Source organism: Cygnus atratus, chromosome Z (assembly GCF_013377495.2).
Source record: "Cygnus atratus isolate AKBS03 ecotype Queensland, Australia chromosome Z, CAtr_DNAZoo_HiC_assembly, whole genome shotgun sequence".
Lineage (NCBI taxonomy): Eukaryota > Metazoa > Chordata > Aves > Anseriformes > Anatidae > Cygnus > Cygnus atratus.
The window spans coordinates 37007685-37030669 of NC_066396.1; the positions used below are offsets into that span (position 1 = coordinate 37007685).

Genomic DNA, 22985 nt, shown 5'->3' on the forward strand with positions numbered 1-22985 from the left:
CAAAAGGCAGGTAAGTTCACTGTTGGGTCCTTAAGGTGAATCACAGAATCACAGGATTTTACGGGTTGGAAGGGACCTCAAGAGATCATCAGGTCCAACCCCCCTGCCACAGCAGATGAAAATCCTTCTACTCTGTAGTTACATTGCGCTGCTTTTCTCGCAAGAATATGCATAGGCTGTGATAGAGATACTGTTCTTCTTGTTGTGTGCAGGTGCTGATGAATTTAATACGGTTTTTATTATAGGTGATCTCTTTCCAAATAGCATGTTCCTGTGGAGACAGTGACTTTCAAGGATTGAGGTGGACAAGTTGTTTGCTACTGTATTTTCGGTATGTGAGAAGGCAGCAAAAAGGGAGTTGGTGATGAAGAGATCAGTAGAACATGTTCTTGTGACTCCAGTATAGATGTTCTGCAGGCAAACGAAAAGAGTAATAAATAATGGCTTATAAAAATAAACATTAAATGTTTGTATATATAATCCTTATTATTCTACTTTTACACCATTGTTTATACGATTTTTTTTAATGTCAGACAAATGTGGTAGTAGCCTTCTATTCCTAAAGAGCCTGTTTAGTCACTTTCAATTATATATCACTTCCTAGTGATGCTCCTTCAACCTTGTCTGTACAGTTGGTTCTTTTTGTCTGTTTATATAAGTCAGAAAAGCACTTATTTTTATTCCAATATCAGATGACTTGAATGGAGATACAGGTGAGCTGGGATATCAAGACTGAGTTAAATTTTGATCAAAGGTTTAAGTTCCCAAAAATTAAGTTAGGAAACTTTTAAGGCACCTTTTTGCCTGCCCAATCCTGAGTTTTCTTTTCCAGAAATTAAGTAAAGCAGAGTTGAAGTTAGTGGCCTGCCCCAAGTTAGCTCTGCACAAGTAGGGTGGGGGAGTCTCCTGAAAATAACTTCACTGTTTGGGGTTCCTTCTCACAGTGACTTTGAAGAATCCTTCTACATTTCCAGTCTTCTATAAGAATCAATGCAAAGGGAGAGTGTTACATCCTGATATATATATATATATATATGTATGTATATATGTATATATAAATCATAAAATAATAAACATGGCTTAGTATGAGTATCTGTGGTGGTTCTCGATGTTGGTTGGCTGCTAGGTGCCCACCTCGCCTCCTCAAGAGGACAGGGCGAAAACAGTATGAGAAATCTCATGGGTAGTATAGAGATGAAGACAAGGCGATTCCTTACCAGTAACCATCATGGGCAAAACAAACTTGACTGGGAGAAGATCAGTTTATTGCCAAATAAAAACAGGGCGGTGAGAAACACACGCACAGCTCTAAAACACCTTCCTCCCACCTCCCTCTTCTTCCCAGGCTCAACTTTACTCCTTCATTCCTGACTCTTCTGAGTGGTACAGGAGGGATGGGGGATGGAGGCTGTAATCGGTCCACAGCATTTCATTGCTTCTGCATCTTCCACCTCACACTTTTCCCCTGCTGCAGTGTGGAGTCCCTCCCATGTGATACAGTCCTTCAGAAACCGCTCCAGCATGGGTCCTTCCCATGGGCTGCAGCTAAGAACTGCTCCAGCATGCGTCGTTTCTGTGGAAACTAGAACAGGCTGCTCCAGCATGGGTCCCTCAAGCTACAGTTCCTGCCGGGAGTCTGCTCCAGCACAGGCTTTCCATGGCTGCATCTTCCTTCAGGACATAACCACTGCTCTGGTGTGGGGTCCTCCACAGGCTGTAGCACTGAGATCTGTTCCGATGTGGTCTACCATGAACTGCAGGGGCACAGCCTGCTCCACCATGGTCTTCACAGACTGCAGGGCTATGCTCTAATGCTTGGAGCACCTCCTCCCCCTTCGTTTTTCCTGCCTTGATGTCTGCAGGGTTGTTTAGCTCACATTTGCTCACTCCTCGTCCTCACAGCTGCTGCACATCTTTTTTACCCTTTTGTAAATATGTTTTCACAGGTGCAGCCAGCATTATTAATGGGCTTGGTGTTGTCCCACAGTGGCTCTGTTTTGGAGCCAGTTGGAACTGCTTGTGTCTGGCAAGGGGTCAGCTCCTGGCCTCTTCTCACAGAAGCCATCCTTGCAGCTTCCCCACTGCCAAACACTTGCCACGTAAACTCAATGCAATATATGTCATGCTTCCTCATACAGGATGTTGATTCTCTACAGTTTTACAGCAAAAGCATTATATTGAATTGCCAGAGGGGAATATGTCTCTGTTTCACCTGTTGTGTGTTACAGTCAATTGATTATGAAGTTTTCTTGTTTGGGCTCTCTTCTTCAAAGCTGCCATCCTCTTCAGCTGCTTTATATTCTTCTTTATCCAGATTGTCTACACGTGAATCAGTTTGGGTCAGACAGAAGTGCAAAGTGAAAGTACATCTGTGTGTCTGATAAGGTCCAAGTAACTAACTGTCTGCAGCGCTTTCAAAATATCCGGGGTTGCCCATTAAACTATTGTATGTGTGACCCTGTTGCTTATGCTTCGTAAATACTCCAGTAGTCACAGCAGTCTGCAGGCATTGTCTGCCACATATATTAAATAAAAGCGATAGTAGGTGACTTTTCATAACAGCTTAGCTCATAAGGACCAGCCCCAGTTGTTCCCAGTTACAACAGTCCGAACACCCTCTTAAGCTGCATGGCTTAGAAAGTTGTAACAACAGCCTCTTCGTAACGCGATTGCATTCATTTCCCTTGTAACTCCCTCCCCCCAGATTTCATTCAAGTTTAAAAAAAAAAATAGCCTCACTTTTCTTCCCCACCTGCATGAACTCAAATGCAGATGATAAGCAATACAAATGAAACGTAAGAAAAGCCCCTGCCTACCTCTAAGTAGTTATCTGTGCAGCAAGTATAGTCTATTTTTTATTTTACAGAGTTCCCTGGGTTGTTACCCATGTTCTTGACACCCAGTTTCAAAGAGACTGTATTTTGTCCCTGTTCTCACAGGTAGTCCTACAGAAGTATGAGGGGTGATGCACTTGAGTAAAACTGCGTCTTCTACAAAAAGTAGAAATTTGCACATGGGTTTTGATGGTCATGACCTTCACTTCAAACAACATAGATTTAGTCTGACTTGATCACGTTTCTTTCGGTCACCTGTTTGCTGTTCAGCATGGAAGAAAAATCATTGCAAGGAAAGAGATTCTTAATGTCTGCCAGAAACATGATTACAAGCCTTGCTTATGCCCCTTAAATATCCCCTTGGGCATACAGTAGATGAGTACCTTCTTAAGTGACCAAGGTCACTTGCCTTCACGCTTTAGTTGCATTTTCTGGAATATTTTTTGAGAAGTGAAGGGATCCTTTGTGAATGCTTGGGGCTCATCAGCAGGTGAATCTCATAGGTTTCCAGCTTCTGCTCCTTGAGACATTCCAGTTCTAACCAATTTAATATTTATATATATATAAACGTACATGTTTGCCTAATGTAGAATAATCATACATTAAATAATTTTGTTGTTGTTGCAGAATACCTGTTTTTGATGAGGCAAGAATTAACATGAAAACAAGTATTGTTAGTGTAATTATTGTGGGTCAAGGCACTCTTTTCAATTTTTTTTTCAGAGTTCTCTTAGATATGTTAGAAAAAATATATTCATTTAAAAAATTCCTGACATTTGAAGTCAAAACTTGAAAAACTATCTAGTTATTCTGAGCGGCTACATTTTTGAGGTGCCTTAGAGACCTTTGTTTTCTGAAAATTCAACACAGCTGGATAATGTGCATCCAAACAGGAGTTGTGCATTGAAAATCTTTGTCTTATTTTTCTTTGCTTATAATACGCAGCAGCCCACTGGGAGTGTATTTCTTATTTCAAAACAAGGTATCAACTTAGCTTCTTTTCTTTTTGATGTTGCCAGTCCCTAGGTGAGCCTTCCTTTCTGAGAAGAGGTTCTGCATGATAAAGCACATACCTGAATTAAAACACAAAATTATGTAAGAACAAGGGAGGGGAGACCAAAGCAGCTTTAGTTCATTTAGGAGGAACAGTATAAGTCTTTGTCTGGCAACCCTGAACAGTCCCTTCTGTGAACTGAAGAACAGAACACTACTTTACAATGATGAGATTATTCCAGTTAGCATTAAAACCAATGACAGAACAAAGGCTTGGCTGTAAGGTTAGTTGTAGTTCAAATTTTTCACCAATATATGGTTGAAAAGGAGAAGAGGTCTATTTATACACAATTTGGGGATTTTCTTTGCCATCCCTTTGATGGTTAAATTGGCTGTAGAAGTTTTAATATAGATGTAAGTCTTCATTGCCAGCTGGGAGGAATGAGTGAGGAAGGGTAGCATAGAATGAGCATATGACCAAATGGAAATTGATTAAAAAAAGACTTCCATAAGTGTATGTAAGGCCAAGATCATTAAAGTACTTTTATATATATATATACGTATATTTTATTTTAATCCCTCCAGCGCAAATGCCGTGTTTCAGAACCAATTATTTGTGTTTGAAAGGTATCAGAATTCAAACCAGCTGGTGATGACCTTGCCTGCAGTACTTGGTAGACGTTGCAGAGAGATTTACAGTTTCTGAAAGGAGCTGGGCTGATTTGATTTTGATTTTTAGTTGTTATAAGTATTGCAGCTGTGTTGCGAGTTGGCTTTCTGGAAGATGAGATACTTACCTACAAACAGTACTAGCAGGTACATTTTCAGAACATAGGGGAAGTAGATTGAGAAGGCGAATGGTAATGGTAGCTTGATGGAGTATGTGCCAAAGGTTTCAAAATAAGGCAGCGATACATAGATTGCAAATGCTGTAACATAACACAGTAAACCTTTAGTCAAAAGGAGGTGGAAGATCATCAAAAAGCTTCATGTAAAAAAGTCAGTTACCTGGAAGGCACAGCTATATTATATACCGAATTTAGCGTGTTGTTTGTATGCATATGTACATGCTACTTTCTCCTTGAGTTCAGTTTCATAAGTCTGAGATGTTAATTGCTCTTAACACTAGAATTAGCAAAGTTTACTATTCAATAACAAACACTGCCACTGCCATGGTTGCACTGTTGTCAGTTTGATCTCAGTGGGGACATTTGCTGGTGTAAGTGTGATAAGCAACTAAGCATGGCCTAAGCTGCTAGTGTCAGGTTCAGTGGGGGAACAGGCAGCTTTGCTATTTGCAGGCTGATGTGGTCTGTCTGGAATGGGGAATTTTTGTGTCTTTCAAGGAGCTATTTTGTTTATCCAGAAAGATAAGTGTTCTCCCGTACTGTTAAAAAGCAAACAGAACCCCAAATAAGGAGAAAAAAAAAGTACAGAAAAGAGGCAGATAGGTGATACAGAGGTTAATAAGACAGTGCATAAACATTTGTAAGTACTTCGGCAACACAAAATATCTTAAAAACACAAATGACAATCAAAGTGATCAAATTTTATTGGAGAAGATTAACGAAGCAAGTGGTTGGTCCCCTTCCCATAGAATCACAGAATCATAGAACAGTGTGGGTTGGAAGGGACCTTAAAGATCCACCACCAATTCCAACACCCCCAGGGACACCTACCCCTAAACCAGGGGCTCAAAGCCCCATACAGCCTGGCCACCTCCTTACCTTTAGCCAGAACTGAAAGGGGATAGAGCAGGATGCACAGTGAGAAGTTCAGCCATGTCAGTGGTAGGTAGTATATTCCTGTCCTTGCTAACATGTTGTAAGTGTACCTGCAGCAACAGGAGAGCAGATGACTCAGAAGGAACAAGCATTTAAAGAATGTTTATTTATAAGCATCTTTATAAGCTTCTTTCTATTTAAAGAAATACTATTGAAAAATCTGAGGCAGTTGCAGAAGAGCGTGGAGGTGCCCATCTGAGAATCTTTCAGAGCAGATCTGCAGAAATTTTGTTCAGGCTGGCTGGTGTTCAGGTCTGAAAATTGATGGTTCATTGTTTCAGAAGCCTTGTCGGCGGTGCTACCTAGAGCAGACAGACAGCAATATGGCTCTCCAGCCCAAAAATGCTCTCAGAAAACAACAAGATTTCACATCAGTTCATCAGAAAACAGATTTCGGATAGGGATGTTACAACTGAGAGGGGCACATAGAGTCTGACCATTGCTTGGGATTGACAAAATGCTGATTTACAGCTGCTGAAATGGCTAAAGCACTGGTGGAGGAGGCTAAACAGTGAGATAGTAAAAGGTACTCACTCTTCTACAGAACAACAGCTGCCCCTCCTCCAGGCATCAGAAGGGGTCACTGGTTAAAAAAAAAAAAAGCAGCTACAGTCCAATGTATTGCAGCTTTTTTTTTTTTTTTTTTTTTTTTTTAAATGTGGGTGTTGGTTTTGCTCACTAGGAGACCAGAATGCCTAGGATTTCAGTCTCCAAAGATGATCTAATGCTAGTGAGCCTGTATGATCTACAAACAATCTAGTGGCTTTCCAGATACTGGAGAAACTTATCTGACCACTTTTTTTTTTGGTTATTTAGAAGGCTCTTTGCCCTGTGGTTGTGCTAGAGATATCTAAAATAAAAAGATTTGTAAGCCACTGTTAGCCAGAACTGTTTCTGACAGATAGAACCAGCATTAAAAAAACTTCCTGTACGCGCCTTGTATTTGTTCATTTGACTAATATTATATTATTCCCAGATTGTAGAAGAGGAGTTTGATAGACTGGAAATGTACCATCTTCTCTCAGGCTTGCCCTCCACAACCTCCAGATTGTCTCAATTTTTTTCATTAGTGTTTTTGTTATAAGCAAGAAAGCTCAAATATGGGAAGCTTCACAGTATATGCCCTCAGTATATCATCAGCCATAATGTACAGGATGTGTATGTCCCTGAAGAATGAAGAATTTATAGTACTTTAAGACTAGTATGCTGACAGATGGGATAATTTCCAGCGTACTTTTAGACATCTGTTGCTTTGGTTGCTGGGGCTCAGCACAGATACTGTAAAATAAACCAGAAATGATTTCTAATTCAGTATTAGTTATTTTATGCGGTCTTGTTTGAATTGTTCATTTGCTGCTTCAGACCACAGTATCTTGCTTATTAAAGAGTCACCATTATTGCTGTGATGTTGGACCGTGTTCTTTAGCAATGATGGAAAATAATTATGCATTGTCAGGACGGAACAGCTAATATTATTTACACTTTTGGCCTCTCCATATCTGCACAGAATGTTTTCATTTGAGATTAAGTTCTACTTTTTTAGCTTTATAAAATTCAAAAAGAAATGGAATGGAGTGATAAGTCAAATAATTAAGATGTAGTAATTTATTAACACATGTAGCACAAATAGTCTGAAGCTGACTTAAAATCTTTCTTATCAATCCTAACAGTCATTTTCCTTTTTCAGCTCTCTTTTGTAACACACATTTCCTCTGCTGCCTAAATCCATATTCCCCAGTCAGTCCTGAAAATAATGTATTCAAAATAGCAGAGAGCTATTTTAGCAGGTGGTATGTAACACATAAAGATATTTGCTTCTGTATGGAGGTTGTCATGAGGGCTGTGTCTTGTTTGAACAGTTCTTAACTTCATATGCCTTCCTTGTATGTCTACAAACTGAGATCCGCAGAGGCTTAAATAACATTTGAAAAATGTTACTGACTGCAGATATCAATGCAAAAATCAGCAAGATAGAATTTTCACCATCACATTTTACCAGGGAGAGGTACTGGTCACTTTCCACTGTACAGAACTTTTGGGATAAAAATCCTGGACTGTGTTCCTATCTATTTTGCCTCATGTGAGTTCTCTCTGTGGTGTGATGTATGTCCAACTATACTAAAACTCTCACTCTCTGCAGCAGGTGCTCCTTGGCTGTTTGAAAAGCACAGTGTAATTAACCAAGAATAATCTTTTGGTCTTAGTAAGAAGTTCTGCGTGTGCTGCCTTACCATGCTGTCAGTCTTGCATAAACACATGATGTTAAAATAAACAGGTGTGCTCTTAAATATTAAAAAAAAATATGATTGTAAATCAGTTTGGAAAATTACCGTTCCTGAGGAGATAGTTGTGATTTCCATACACATTTTTGTTAAGAATGTCAAATCCTTCGAACTAGAAATATTAATGCAGTGATTTACTTGTGTAAATCACACTGTCTCTTAGATATGCTAATTATTCTAAAAATCAATAGGTAGCTTATGAGGTCCAAGTTTTTCTTTAAAATGGATAATACGCTTTTCTGACAATTCTGATAGAGTGAAATGATGAGCATGAAACATGGGGGGGGGGCTCCGCTTGCAAGAATTAGCTATGTTCCCTTCACAGTTTCACCATTGACTTCTTACCTGACCACATCTAATAAATTCCAAAGGAAAAATAAAACACACACAATGTATTTCCCTTGAACTTCTTCCTGACTGTTGATCACGACAAATAAAACAATTATTCTCTCAGTGATCTGAAAGGGAAAAAGAATTGTGAATTCACATGCCATCTTCTGTAGCTCTCATTTCTGTGTCATTTTGGCAAAACAGGAGGACACAGGTGAATCTGATTATTTTTACACAGGCTCCAATGAACATTTCATTTCTTGGCATACCTTTTATTCAAGAACCCATGGGCCCCCAACTCAGGGCAGTGTGATCATAGAAGCACAGAATATCCTCAGTTGGAAGGGTCATCAAATCCAACTGCTGGCTGTGCACAAAACCACCCAAAAATCCGGCCATGTGTCTGAGAGCGTTGTCCAAACACTTCTTCATCTCCCATAGGCTCAGTGCTGTGACCACTGCCCTGGGGAGCCTGTCCCAGTGCCCGACCACCCTCTGGGTGCAGAACCTTTCCCTAACACCCAGCCTGACCCTCCCCTGTCCCAGCTCCATGCCGTTCCCTCGGGTCCTGTCGCTGTCCCCAGAGAGCAGAGCTCAGCGCCTGCCCCTCCGCTCCCCTCGTGAGGGAGCTGCAGGCTGCCATGAGGCCTCCCCTCAGCCTGCTCTGCTCTGCGCTGAACAAACCAAGGGACCTCAGCTGCTCCTCATACGTCTTGCTCTCTAGACCCTTCACCGTCTTTGTAGCCCTCCTTTGGACACTCTCTAATAGTTTTATGTCCTTCCTATACTGTGATGCGCCAAACTGCACGCAGCACTCAAGGTGAGGCCGTACCAGTGCAGAGCAGAGTGGGACAATCCCTTCCCTTGACTGGCTAGCAATGCCACCATGCCTGATGCACCCCAGCTTACGGTAGGCCCTTTTGGCCGCCAGGGCACACTGTTGACTCACATTCATCCTGCCATTGACCAAAACCCCCAGATCCTTATCTGCAGGGCTGTTCTCTGGCCTCTCGTCCTCCTGTCTATACATACGACCAGGGTTGCCCCTTCCCAGATGCAGAATCTGGCACTTGCTCTTGTTAAACTTCATATTGCTGGTGATTGCCCAACCCCCAAATTTGTCAAGATTTCTCTGCAAGGTCTCTCTACCCTTGACAGGAGTCAACAGCTCCTCCCAATTTAGTGTCATCTACAAACTTACTTACTTAGTGTACCTTCAAGTTCTGCAGTCAAGTCACTTATGAAAATATTGAAAAGAACTGTCCCTAAATTGGAGCCCTGCAGATCGCAACTAGTGACTGTCCACCAGCCTGATGTAACTCCATTTACTATAACCCTTTGAGCCCCACCCGACACCAATTGTTCACCCCATCATATTATGGATTTGTGTAGCTGGATGCTGGATGTTTGGTCCAGTAGGATACTGTGAAAAGCAGTATGAAAGCTTTGCTGAAATCCAAGAAGATCACATCAACTGGCTTCCCTTGGTCAACTAGTTGGGTAACCTTGTCATAAAGGAAATTAAGTTCGTTAAATAGGACTTTCCACTTGTGAACCTGTGCTGGTTGTGACCAGTGACCGCATTGTCTTTCAGGGGTTTTTCTGTAACTCCCAGAAATATTTTCTCCAAAATTTTACCAGGCACTGAAGAGAGACTGACAGGCCTGTAGTGATATATCTACTGTGGTAAGGGTGGAGGTTTGCTTGCCAACGGGAATGACCTGGGTTTGTAGCCCAAGAAACCTGTGGATGAGACAGCTGAATTTAAAATAAGATTAAAATGGTCTTGCTCTTGTGAGCAAGGATGATACCTGCTGTGCCCCAGTGCCTGTGGGGCAAGCTGCAGCACTGACCTCCTTGCTTGGGGACTGCCTAGGAGGCCACAGGATGCAGAAGACCCTTGGGCAGGCATTATGCAAGAAAGTGGTAGTCTCACAGTCCCAGCCCTGCTTTCCATAGCTTGGAGATTTGGATCCTGAGGGATCTCTCTCACAGAAGATTTGCAGAAGGTAGGAAGAAAAGTAGAATTTCTGGTTTTTCTTCCCTCCTTATTCCTGGCCAGAACAGATGGATTTCAGCTTATCATTTATGACAGTTGCTGCCATAATATTTGTGTTATAACAACATTTTCCTAGTGGTTGAACCTTAGCTGACCCACAAGGTGTGCCTTTACAAATGAAAAGGTAGAAAGATAGATTAAAAGGCACCATCCCTAACTTAAAAAATATTTAGTCAATACTAGAGCTCAAGCATTTAAAAATAAGTATATCTTTTTGCAGCTTTCTTGGGCAAGTTTCATATCCATATTCATGCCCTGTCCTGTAAAACAAATATAGCTGTAGTACTCAGTACTGCTGAGAGTGTCCTGTGAAACTATCCCAGAACCATACTGGTTCAGTCTGATTTACAGTCTGTTTGAAAGTGCATGCATACGTTCAGCTGTTTTGCATGAGTATGGCTCCATTTTTTTTTATATCAACTGGCACATGGAGTCACGTTTTCTTAAACCACCTTAGATTGGAATGATGTTATGAGTAAGACGTCAAGCCTCTGAAAAGTCATGAAATGGAAACCAATTAACATGGTGATTTTTCTAAGTGTGGTCATTCTTCTACACTGGTTTTCCCCTTCCCATCACTCCTTCCTTAAACTAAAACAGGAATCAGCCTCTTAGCAAGCTTGTGCAGTAGTTTTGCTGCATCATGTTTACCAGTTCTTGTGTGGAACATTTTGGCTACAGACTATTTTTTTATTTTTATTTTTTGCAAACCACATTTGTCAGATAAAGAAGACACAAAAATATACAGCTGTCACTTTACTATTCAGCAAAATTACGTGAATGCAGTTTTTCATACAGAAAGAGAGCATATCCATCCCCTAAAGATCTAGTTCCTCATCTTGGAAAGAACTGAGAGACCACAACAGATAAAATGGTTTGGCAACCTCTCTATCAAGTCTGTCATCTTGTGCAGTCGACCCCCATTGGTCCCTAACTCTGGAAGTGAATTCTAAGAAGGCAGGGTGTTGACAGGCCAGGAAACAGAGTGGAGTTAGTAAGTCCAGTGTACACTGAGGAACCTGGCAAGAAAGTGGGGAAACTGGAAGTCCTGCTGCAGGATCCGAAACCAGTTATAACAGAGATAGGAGAAGCACAGTGGGACAACCATCACAAGAGGGAAGTCAAAACAAAGGTAAAAATCAGTGTGAGTATTGATTGGAATTATGTGCTAGAGAGGAGAAAAAAAAAAAAAAAGACTGAGTTAAAAGGACTTTGGTGAAAGATGGTACAGGAGTGCAGCGCTGGCAGTGGAAGCAATTTGTTACAGACTCTAAATTCAGATTGGACTGTGGAGAGACAATTCTGCAATTCCGTTAGTGTTATAGATACTTCAGGGAATTGCCACAGGGAATTGTCTCACCGGGAGATAAAAGCTATATCACGATAATGAAAAGGTCAGTGTATTTTTTTGATGTGAGAGCTGGCAGATTTTTCAAACAGTCACTCACTCCCCAACAGGTGGTGCTGGGTGGAAAAGTGCTAGAAAACTGTATGATCAAGTGGTTGGGAGCTGATCATTATTTCAATGAGAAGGGAGGGTGAGCTGTAGAAAAGTAACTACCCTCCGCAATTTCAAAAGGATGAGCTCTGACTGATGAGACAGAGCAGATGTGGAGATCCAGGCTCATGGCTTGGGAGAGGGAGAGGCTGCAGTGTTCTTTCTCTCCCTGGGCACAAGCAGATGCACAAGAGGTGGCAAGTACCACCTGTCTGGGGCTCAGCAGATCTCCTCTGCCACAGGACTCTTGCTTGGACAGGGCAGTGGTGCAAGCAGTCAGCTGCATTAGTTGCACACAATTAAGTCAGAGATCAGACTGTGTAAAGCAGGTTAAGCACCTGCAATAGCAGGGAACACAAAGTAGGTCCCCTGCCGGTCTTTTTGCTCCTGCTAGACTGCAGCCTCAGCCAACAAGACGTGGGATGCACTAAGCAGCCACAGAGACTGAGACTGAACACCATCCGTGACCTTGCTCCCGAGCAAACTCTCTGGGCAGCACGCAGGCCTGGCTGCCCAGTGCACATGTCATGACTTCACAAGGATGGACCGTGGCATCACACCTCCCTTCCATCTAAATTAGGAGGCTGCCTGCTTGTTTACCTCTATTCCCCCTCAAGACATTGTGACCTTTTTTTTCATAGCACTCACACCTCCTCTAACTCAGAGAAATCAGAGGTAGAAGCAGCTGTTAGTGAGAGGCTGGGGAGCTTTGCAGCAAGGGGTGGCAGGCTGCTACCTGAAGAGGAGGAGATTCCAGTAAACGTCCTTTAGTGTTATGCCCTTAGAGGCACACACATGCAGGCTTGTGTATACACCTATGTTTACATACACTATATATGATCCGCTAAGCTGCAGCTCATTTTTTATCAATCATCTGTCACTTGCACAAATGAAAATATGGTATTATCTGCCACTACTCTCTTGCTTAAAGAAAGAAAGAAAGAAAGAAAAAGAAAGAAAGAAAGAAAGAAAGAAAGAAAGAAAGAAAGAAAGAAAGAAAAAGAAAGAAAGAAAGAAAGAAAGAAAGAAAAAGAAAGAAAGAAAAAGAAAGAAAGAAAGAAAAAGAAAGAAAGAAAGAAAGAAAGAAAGAAAGAAAGAAAGAAAGAAAAAGAAAGAAAGAAAGAAAGAAAGAAAAAGAAAGAAAGAAAAAGAAAGAAAGAAAGAAAGAAAGAAAAAGAAAGAAAGAAAGAAAGAAAGAAAGAAAGAAAGAAAGAAAGAAAGAAAAAGAAAGAAAGAAAGAAAGAAAGAAAGAAAGAACAGAAGTCCAGTGTTTTCATGTTCATAAAAGGAAGTATGTGCTAACACCTCACCAAGCATAAATACAATGGTTTCATTTTTCATTCCTTCTTGATCTTTGTGTTAAACTGGAGTTTCCTTCCCCTCCCAGCACTGGTCTCTTACAGGATACAGCAAGTGCTGTCAAACAGCGTAAATTTCCATAAGGCAGCCTGCGCATTTGAAGCAAGTAAGCGAAACAGAACAGATCAGACTAGCTGAGGCTAGGGTAGGAGCAGGCACATTCACTTCCATTTTTTAATAACCATGACTGTGCGGTATCATAACTAGTATCAGAAACCCTTATATAGCATGTGGATTTTGTTCATAAAAACCCTAGTCTTGAATCTTTAATACTCTCTACCTTGCAGAAGTACTAGTGCCATAAGCTTTTACTTTCAGACTTGAACACTAAATTTCATTATTCTCTGTTTAGGCAACTGTAATGACGTGACACTTATTCTCTTCTCCTGGCCTCCTCTCAGTCATTCAAGCTGCAAATGCTGTGAGAGTCACACCTTTGCACCAACTTTGTGCCCCTCGTTTGGCTTCCCTTTCTCCAGAGCACCCGTCACATGAGACTTATCTTCCTTCTGTGGTGTGACTTGGCCTTGGCCTACCTAACTCTTCTTACAAGTCTGGTAGCCTGAGACTGTTCTTCAGTGAGGCTGTCCCAAGTAGGTTTTCCTGAAAACACCTCTGAGCTTGCTTTTCCACTACCTGTAATGTGTATCTCCAAGCTGATGAAGTAAATTCTTCATCCAAACTGTGCTTAAAGCTTCTCTCTGCTACTGTATCTACAAAACAATCAACTGTTAGAGAGGAGCGCTTGCAGCTTGTTTTATTTGAGGTGACATTACCTCCATCCCTGTGTTTCCCTGGCATGGCCAGTCACCTGTTCTCTCTTCCTAGTGATCACCTCTGAGATGAACTTCACTGTGAATGTGCATGAATATACATAGCCCAACGGATGCATCAAAGGGTTTAATGCCCAGAGTCAGAAAAGTGATGGGAACACAGAACTGGGCAACCACTAACAAACTATTGCTTGTGCCCTATCTGCAGTAGTCCAGTTACCAGGCTGTGGTAAGATAAGCTGCGTCCTTTCCCAGTCTGTTGTTGAAAATGTATGTATTCTTTCCAAGAGGCATGGAGGAAGGTGTGGCAAGGCAGAATATATATCCAAGAGCCTGTACGTCTTGCTTGGACGGCGTGAAAATGATGATAATATCAAGGTAAAACAGATGGTTTTGTGTTGAGACAACACTTAGGGAAATAACCAAGTAAGGATTCAAAGCTGTCTTTGTTGTGAGATAAATGGGAGTTGCTGTGCTGAGTCCTTTCCTGACCCAGCTTCTCTATGCTTCCCTTGAGAGCACTGCAGTAGTTGCAGTGCCCAAGACAGGGCCTTGTTCAGGTTATCCAGTTCACATCTAATGTCTTTTGTGGTGGCACAGAGCAGTGTTTGTGCAGGCCTCCCTGATCTCTGCTTCTAAAGGCTTAGGTAGGACAAGTACAGACCATGTCAGGGCTTGAAATGCATAAACTCTGCCAGGACAGACCTTCTTTTAGGTCTGTCAGCCCTATTGGGCTGGTCTTCCCTCCAAGAAATGACGTGACATTTGTTAAAGGTTACATTAGATCTGATGCTTTTTTTTTTTTTTCCTTTCCAAATCCAGATTAGTGTAAAAGTATGTAGATTTAAGCAGGGAAAAAACAGTAAATTGCATTTTGACAAATTTGATACCGTACTTGGTGAGCAGCATGAAGAACAGAGATCTCTATTAGTCAATCAATTTCTAATGGAGATTTAAAAAGAGGAACATCTTCACCCCTGTAATATGTCATTTGACAAAAATGGGCTACCCAGAAAACTAAAAACACAACTAATTACTCTTATTCTTCTACTTTCTGACTGCTGAGAGCAACACCAGTTTCACCATTATTCAAATACTAAGGATTGGGAAGGTTTGAAGGTAAATTCAAGTAAACATTTTTACTTTTTCCAATGCATTAATAAAAATACCCAAACCCGTGTCTAACTCCAACAGAAAACAAGAGTGTGGTAAGGAAAAAGTCAGAGAATCATCTTGTTTTCTGCTATAGCATCTGATCCTGTGGCTGGTTTTCTGCCTAGAGTTGAACATACACCCTGAAAACCTTTAGCAGCAATGAGAACCTCCATATGTAGCCACAATTTGCATATGTATGTGTGTGTGAACCTACAGCAAGAATACGACAATTCTCCTTTCTTCCCCCTCCCAGCATTAATTCTTCTGTCCCTTAATTTCTCTTTCTTGTTCTTAACCACTTATTTTCCTTTCACTCTCCATGAACTCCAGCAAACCCAGTTCCCTCTCTAGCAATTCAGGAGGTTCGAGGTGCTGGTGGTTTTCCCACTGGCACGTCTTTGCTTCCGCACAACAGTTGTCTTGTGCTTGTCTAAAAATAAATATCCACATGTCAGTGAGGAAACAAGCAACATGGAAAAGAACTAGCGAGTAAAACCTAGTCTCCGAGCATGTTGCCTCCTGGCTACAGACATGTTGGCCGGAGAGGCCGTATCCCCAGCCACCTGTGGCACCCTTCATATCCCCAGTACCTACGGCGGTGGTGGGGCACTCATTACTCAGTCTCATTCAGAAAGAGTTATGAGAGCAGCTCTTTCCCACGCCAGCTCTGTTATGAGGGGAGAACTCCCTCATATATAACCCTTGCACTTAGCAAACTATTAGCAGGATCAAGCTCCCTGAGGAAGGGTGCGAGTGAACCATTCAGGGTAGTTCAGCCTGGCTTTGTCTCCAGGGCCAACTATGGCCAAAGTGTGTATGTTGTGGAAGGAGGGTCTTGAGAAATGGACATACCTGCAAAAACCTGGGGAAGAAACGGCTTTTATCAATGCCGATGAGGATGTGCAGGATCTCCAGAACAGATAACAACTGACAAAGGCGCATCACAAGTCCTATGGAGTAAAACGTGTCGGCCAATGAATCTACAGAAAAAGTGTAGAGGAAAATTAGAGGGCAGTTATACAGTAAAAGTCCAGACCAACTGCTGAGTTTGCTCTTGCCCTGCTGCCCCTGAAGACAATAAAAAATAGAGTTCACAGAGTACTGAACTTTTGGGTAACAGAAGCAAAGATTTAGGGAGGAGAGGAGGCATGCCACTGTGTGTGTGTGTGCCGCTTTGACACAGGGGCAGGAAGCTGAGAAAAGAACAGGGGTGCCTGTATTTGATGCATTGGCAACCATTGTGCAGGATGTGTTGGTTTAGGGATATACCTTTAGGATATTTCTAAATATGAGGAAATGCTGAGGAAATGCATGAGGAAGGTATAAAACATGAGGAGCTGTGGCAGTTCTTGCCTGTATCTGTTCCCATGACACTTCCTAAAACAAGTAGATGACAAAATAGGTATGTCATGTGCCTGCAACATCCCACCATCTGTAAATTATTTTGAATTTCCAGTCATTAGTTTTCTATTTTTGTGCCTTAACTCCAAGCAACTGAAAGAGAAATATGTTGTCATGTTTTGGGAGATAAAAATTTGTACTCAATAACCACAAAGATATTCTCTCCTAGTGGCTTCAATAAGACTAATATTCACCATAATGACTCGACCTACTCACATTTAGGTCTGTGTCTAAATCAAATGTTGCTGGCACACTACTGAATATTAGAGCTCATTAGTAAAACAAGAGCTTCATTTCTGATGCAGTACAGGCAGAATGCAGGTACCATCAAATTGTTCATCCTTTTCAATAAAAGAGACAGTGTTTTTCTCATTGAAATTACAGCCACTGGTATTGGACACACAGAGCTATGTATGCCCTATTCATAATCCTAACTTTGTCTATGATTTAATGTTTCTGTGTATCACTGCCTCTTAAAATGTTTAAGAAAAATATAGAAGGAATCCTACCTTTTCCAAATGACATGAACCTGATGATCATATTTGTAAATATCCAGGAATGTCCACAGAACTGCATTAAGTCATACACAAAGAGGTAGGTGTTCATGGTAATGCTGTGGAGGTGAATATGATAAATCAAAATGTATTATTTAATAAAACATTCAGACATTGTGATCTCTAGATATTGCACCCTCTTTGGACTTGTTAATTTATTCAGAAAACAAAACAAACAAAAACAAAAACAAAACAAAACAAAACAACTAAATTGTAAACAGATCGATGAAAGCTGGCTGTGTCTGTCAATAGTCATAGAACAGTATTCTCCCTCACACACCAAAAGCTCTCTTCATTAGTATACCTAGGGCATGTCCAGAAAAATTTACTGAGCTTTCACCAGTGACTGGGAAGATCGGTGGCCATACAGTGAAATTTGTGTCTCCAGAGGAGAGAGTAACGAAGCAAAGACATGACACTGAGTGATGGATTCGAGCCTAATCCCCCTCAGGTCTTGGCTCTGCCTTGATGGACTGGAGGGATGGGCAGGATCACACCCACCATGGCTCTGCTGCGGGACCTGGACTCTTGCAGGCACCATCTGGGTGATGTTAATCCTGTTTTTCCCTGAAGACATGCCCCTAGCATGCGCTTAAGACAACTTAGAGTACAACACAAATAATTTGCAAGGTCCTCAGCACACAGTACAGGTGCAAGTGTTCATAAAAATGCCAGGTGAAGAAAAGGAAAAGAAAGCCACATTTCAATCTGTTTTTATTCAACGCAGCCTGAAGGATATCTGATCTTCCGTTTTAACCAAATTGCTCTACAGGTTTTCCCAATGCACATTAAAATCAGATATTTGTCTTTCTGCACAATTCATGTTTCAAATTGCATTTAATAAAGTGCATTTTCTTCTGTTGAAGCAGACTAATTTTTATGGCTATTTTGATTTAATTTTAACAGATAATCTGACTTTCTGCAGAACTCTGTAGGTTCTGGAGAAACTTAAAAATTTCACTTTCCCATGCATATATTTTCTTTTCACTTATTCTGGAGAGAGAGGTTTGCATGTCCTCCAGCTATAAAAAGGCCTGTCTACCTTTTTTGAAAATGAATTTGTTAATTTTTTACTAGAATTAATCTCCTCTGTTTCACCAATTATTTCCTGTCCCAGTAAGCAGTAAGATCTCTTTAAGTTGTCCCTTCATACAGTGTGTATGTGTCAGCATATGTCTCTACCACCAACCCTTTTTTCATTTGTATCTGCACATTATCAAACACATCGAATTTCTGTGTTTAGAAATATGTGAATAAGATAAATGCACATACTTCATTCCGAGCATTGTACTAAGACCATGTGCTTTTGCAAATTGACCTAGATAAACTGATCTGAATTTTTAATTTAAATATATGCTAGGGATGTCATAGAAAATGCCTTTCTTCCTCTCTTTCTGTTATGCAGGATGACTGCTATTTATATAATTACTTCTATAAGCACAGAAAGGTTTGTTGGCTAATTTACCTCCTAAGAGGTGTCAATGTTCATTGACACTGTGACAGTAAGACATGAAAACCCTACAAGGGACAATCCATAAAAATTCCTTTTGGAAAAAGTATGATACAGATGAATTGGACTAAAATCCAGTGTGATCTATAAATATTGACCCAAAACTCCATCTACTGTATTGCTGAACAACATTTTCTCTCTTGTGGTAAAATAACAACAAAAACAAACAACAGCGAAACACCAGATGAGACACTATACATTGCAAAAAGGAAAAAAAGAAAAAAGAAAATTGTTGTGATTTATTGCCTTTTTATTGGAGCTTGTAATGGGTAGGAAAGTTACAGGAATAGCTGTAAAAATCTTCAGGCTTTCCAGTCAGCATCTCCACCAGTCCCTTTGGTCAGATGTTGTCATGTTGGCTTTGCACTGTATGCAAGCTGAGTACACAGTTTCTCTCTTCTTCTGGAGTCTAGTTTGCTACATCTGTCTCTCTTCCTCAGAACTTGTCTTTCAGCAGTTCAGGCTTATTTTCTGGACCCTTCCTCCATCAGCTGGATAGAAAATTATCATTTTTGCAATTCTTAAGCTGCTTAATTTTAGCTAAGCAGAGTGTAACCAAGAGGATGCTTGTAATTGTAGTTCATGCTAGTGTTTAGCCTGTTTTATGTTAAAACTCATGATCTTTTAAACATACTTGTGACTTCTGAAGTGGGCACATGATGTTGTAACAGACTATCCCAAACTCTCCATGAAGTATAGAGATGTGCTGGCACGCATCATAGAATCATAGGATGGTTTAGGTTGGAAGGGACCTTAAAGTTCATCTAGTTCCTATGCCCCCTGCCATGAGGTGAAACACCTCCCACTAGACCAGGCTGCACAAAGCCCCAGCCAACCTGGCCTTAAACACTTCCAGGAATGGGGCATCCACAACTTCTCTGGGCAAAATTTCAATATCTCTGTCATTATATTAAAATGCTTTTAAAATTCATGTTTGACAGAATAAAGTACTACATCCTGCTTCTGAAAGGGCCAGGGTTACAGCTGCATGCATACAAATGCATGTTGACTGCAGACATTGTTTCCTCATACAGAAAAAGCAATCCGTCACTGAATTTGTTCTCTAAATCAGATTGGAGCTCTCTCATGTTCAGAGATGGAACAAAAAAGGTTGAGGTGACCTAAAAGTTAATAACTTTTGCTTTATTGTTGTTGTGCCAGCATTACTCGGAGGACCAACCTCTCACACAGTGATGTTCTCCACCATGTGAAGGAGTGGCCGGATCTCCAAATGGGGTTTCACCCTACTGTCTTAATAATCACACAAAAGGTACCCAAAACCAAAGACAGGCCTTTGACAGAAGTGAAGACATATGCAGAGAATAAGAGGTGATTTCAGTGTTATCACAGGAAATGGAAGTGTAATTGTCCCCTGTGGTCTTTCTCTTCCCCAGTGAGTTATGGCTGGTCCATTTTCCTAGGTAGCCAAGAACAAATTGAGGTTAACCTGTTTCCCAGTCCTAACAGTTTTGCGTCACAACAGAAAGTTCATCCATCTTCTTCTATTTGAAAGGTCACTGCCACAAGAGATGGGCTTTAATTACATTTCCTGCTCCCCTCGGCTCACTGCAGGCATGGGTGCATGTTTACCTTGCGGAGTCTGCCTCTGCAACACCCTTGAAGGCAATACACAGATTTGCAAACCCAGCAGCTGCCTGCAGATAGCAGTTCAGTTCACAACCCTGCCCCAGGCTGGCTGGCTGGCCTTGCAAACCTCACTCAGCCTCCCCAGTGCCCGGTTTGCAAAATGGGATTGCCAATGACTGTATTCCTTGTAGTGTGATGTGCTTCGACGCTTCCAAATTGATTTTAATGCTGTTCGGGTTGAAGGCATCGCGAGAGCACTGCACACTTTGGTACTCTCCTGATATTGCTGACAGATGAAAGAAGCAGGCATGGGACTTGCAGCAAAGGTACCCAGAAGGCTGGACTTGCACTCTGTCATTTTGGTTCTCAGTTCCACACAACTTACTATGACTGATTTTATACCAAAATGCCAGTGGTCAGCCTTGCCTAGCAGAAATGCTTCGCTTTACCCACTTCACTTTACTCCCCGAGCTGAAAGACCTAGGCGCCTATGTCGATCACCAGGCCGCTCGGGTCTTGTACACACAGCAGCAGAGGACGTTCCCAAACATCCCCTTCCCCCCTTACTCGGCAGCAGCACCACGTCCCCGCGGGCTGTGGCCCCATCGTGGGGTGTCCCCGGGCGGTGTCGGGGTGCAGGCCGCCGCAGGGGTCCCGCCCATCCCACACAGGCCTCTGCGGGCTGGGCGCTCCCCGGCCTCCACAGCGACCGCGCTCTCTGTTGCCCGTCAGCCCGTGCTGGCTGCCCACACATGAGGAAGCAGCTCTCACGCTGAAACCAGAGAGCGACGTTCCTTTTTTTTTATTTTTTTTTTATTTTTCTGAAGGGCAGGTCTGACAGAAAAGCCCCTCCGCTGACACGGTTTCCTTTTAACTCATACTGGTCTGAACTTCTGCTCCTTCCCTGTCCCGCCCTGCCACAGGCTGCAAGCTCAGCAGGAGAAGAGCTGCAGAGAACCCGCACCAAAGATGTGCTTTTCTCTCACAGGCACATCCCACCCCGCTTTATTTCCCCTTGCTTTTCGGATTGAGCTGCCTCGGTCACCTCCGCTCCGGGGACGTTACCTGTTGCAGGGGTTGGATCGCCGCGGCTGCTCCTGATGTTTCTCCTTTTTTCTCTTCACAGCTGCAGCAGCTGTTTGCTGGGAGATCACCCCTCCTCCTCCCTCTTCCCCCACCCACGACGTCACCGTGTGTAGCACCAAGCAGGAACAGTGCTGCAATGCCCGAGAAAGGAGTTTCTAACCCCAAATGTCCCCATGCTGCATGACATGCTCCTCACCCAGCCTAGCCTAGCCTGATCTAACCTAGCCTAACCTAACCCAGCCTAGCCTGACCTGATCTAACCTAGCCTGACCTAACCAAAATTGGTTTCTCGCTTTTGTAAAAATAAGCTAGTCTGTAAATCCCACTAACTTTGTTGCTTGAGCCAGTACAATATTTTGAGGGATAACTGGAGAGAAGAAATGCAAAACTACATTTTTTCCCATTCTGGTTAAATCATCAGTGTTACAACAGTGCTGATAACACAGTATTAAATACTAAGGAAGGCTGGAAGCATAGCATTAAAGATGCACTTTAAATTACTTGAGACAGAGGAAAGAGTTTTCCACCTCGTACCAAGAAATACCTATTTATTCATGCCCCTGTGAAATATGGGCACTACTGACAGAGTACATTCTCACAGCATTCTGCCCTTAAGTCTTTTGGATATTACAATATAAATCAGATGAGGAAGAAAGTCATTGGCAACAATAATACTTATATAAACTGCTTTCTGCCAATAAGTGTTTTCCCACTGGCACACATGTTGAAAGCACATCCCATCTTACAGGAGGTTTAAAATTTAATGCTATGACAGAAATAGTCACCCAGAACATAATGACTGACTGGCACGATGTCATGCGAAAGTACAAAACGTCAGGGGGATAAAACATGCCTTCCTGGGTCTCAGCCCTGTTGCAAGTGGCGTGGAACTCCCAGCAAAGCCACCTTTCCCCTGCAGTGTCCTGGAGGGGTGAGACACACCTCCCTCCTGACCAAGTGGGTGATTTGATGATAGAAGCTTGAGAAGTGGGCCCATGTGAACCTCATGATGTTGGACAAGTCCAAGTGCAAGGTGCAGCACCTGGGTCGGGGCAGTCCCAACCATGAGCACAGACTGGGAGAAGAACTCACTGAGAGCAGCCCTGCACAGAAGGACTTGGGGGTTCTGGTGGACAAAAAGCTCGACATGAGCCAGCAGTGCCTGCTTGCAGCCCAGAAGGCCAACTGCATCCTGGGCTGTATCAGCAGAGGGGTGGGCAGCAGGTGGAGGGAGGTGATTGTGCCCCTCTGCTCTGCCCTTGTGAGGCCCCACCAGGAGTGCTGCATCCAGGTCTGGGGCCCCCAGCACAAGAAGGATGTGGGGCTGTTAGAGTGGGTCCAGAGGAGGGCCATGAAGATGCTCGGAGGGCTGGAGCACTTCTCCTACGAAGAAAGGCTGAGAGAGCTGGGGATGTTCAGCCTGGAGAAGAGAAGGTTCCAGGAAAACCTCATTGCAACCTGTCAATACTTAAAGGGAGCTTACAAAAAAGATAAAGAGCAACTTTTTGCTCAGGCAGATAATGACTGGACAAGGGTGAATGGTTTTAAACTAAAAGAGGCGAGATTTAAATTAGAGGTTAGGAGGAAATTCTTCACTCAGAGGGTGGTGAGGCACTGGAACAGGTTACCCAGAGAAGCTGTGGATGTCTCATCCCTGGAGGTGTTCAAGATGTTCAGGTTGGATGAGGCCCTGGGCATGTGGCATCCCTGCCCATGGCAGGGGTTTGGAACTAGATGATCTTTAAGGTCCCTCCCAAACCAAGACATTCTATAATTTTAT

At 42.4% G+C, this 22985-nt stretch overlaps 1 protein-coding gene across 2 annotated transcripts; it reads right to left on the minus strand.

Annotated features, from left to right (window-relative positions):
• Nucleotides 1-1243: 1243 nt before the first annotated feature.
• HACD4 (3-hydroxyacyl-CoA dehydratase 4) lies at nucleotides 1244-21341 on the minus strand. Of its 2 annotated transcripts, none has more exons than XM_035558603.1 (7): nucleotides 21185-21341; nucleotides 16978-17081; nucleotides 15920-16047; nucleotides 8239-8351; nucleotides 5555-5661; nucleotides 4625-4756; nucleotides 1244-3887 (listed from the first exon to the last, which is right to left on the minus strand). In XM_035558603.1, the coding sequence occupies exons 2-7, from the start codon at nucleotides 17072-17074 to the stop codon at nucleotides 3820-3822; spliced, it is 645 nt and encodes a 214-aa protein (XP_035414496.1). In that variant the 5' UTR covers nucleotides 17075-17081; nucleotides 21185-21341; the 3' UTR covers nucleotides 1244-3819. The 2 variants fall into 2 exon arrangements, with proteins under 2 accessions (XP_035414496.1, XP_035414495.1); XM_035558602.2 differs by having other exon boundaries at nucleotides 1244-3907.
• Between the last annotated feature and the right edge of the window lie 1644 nt (nucleotides 21342-22985).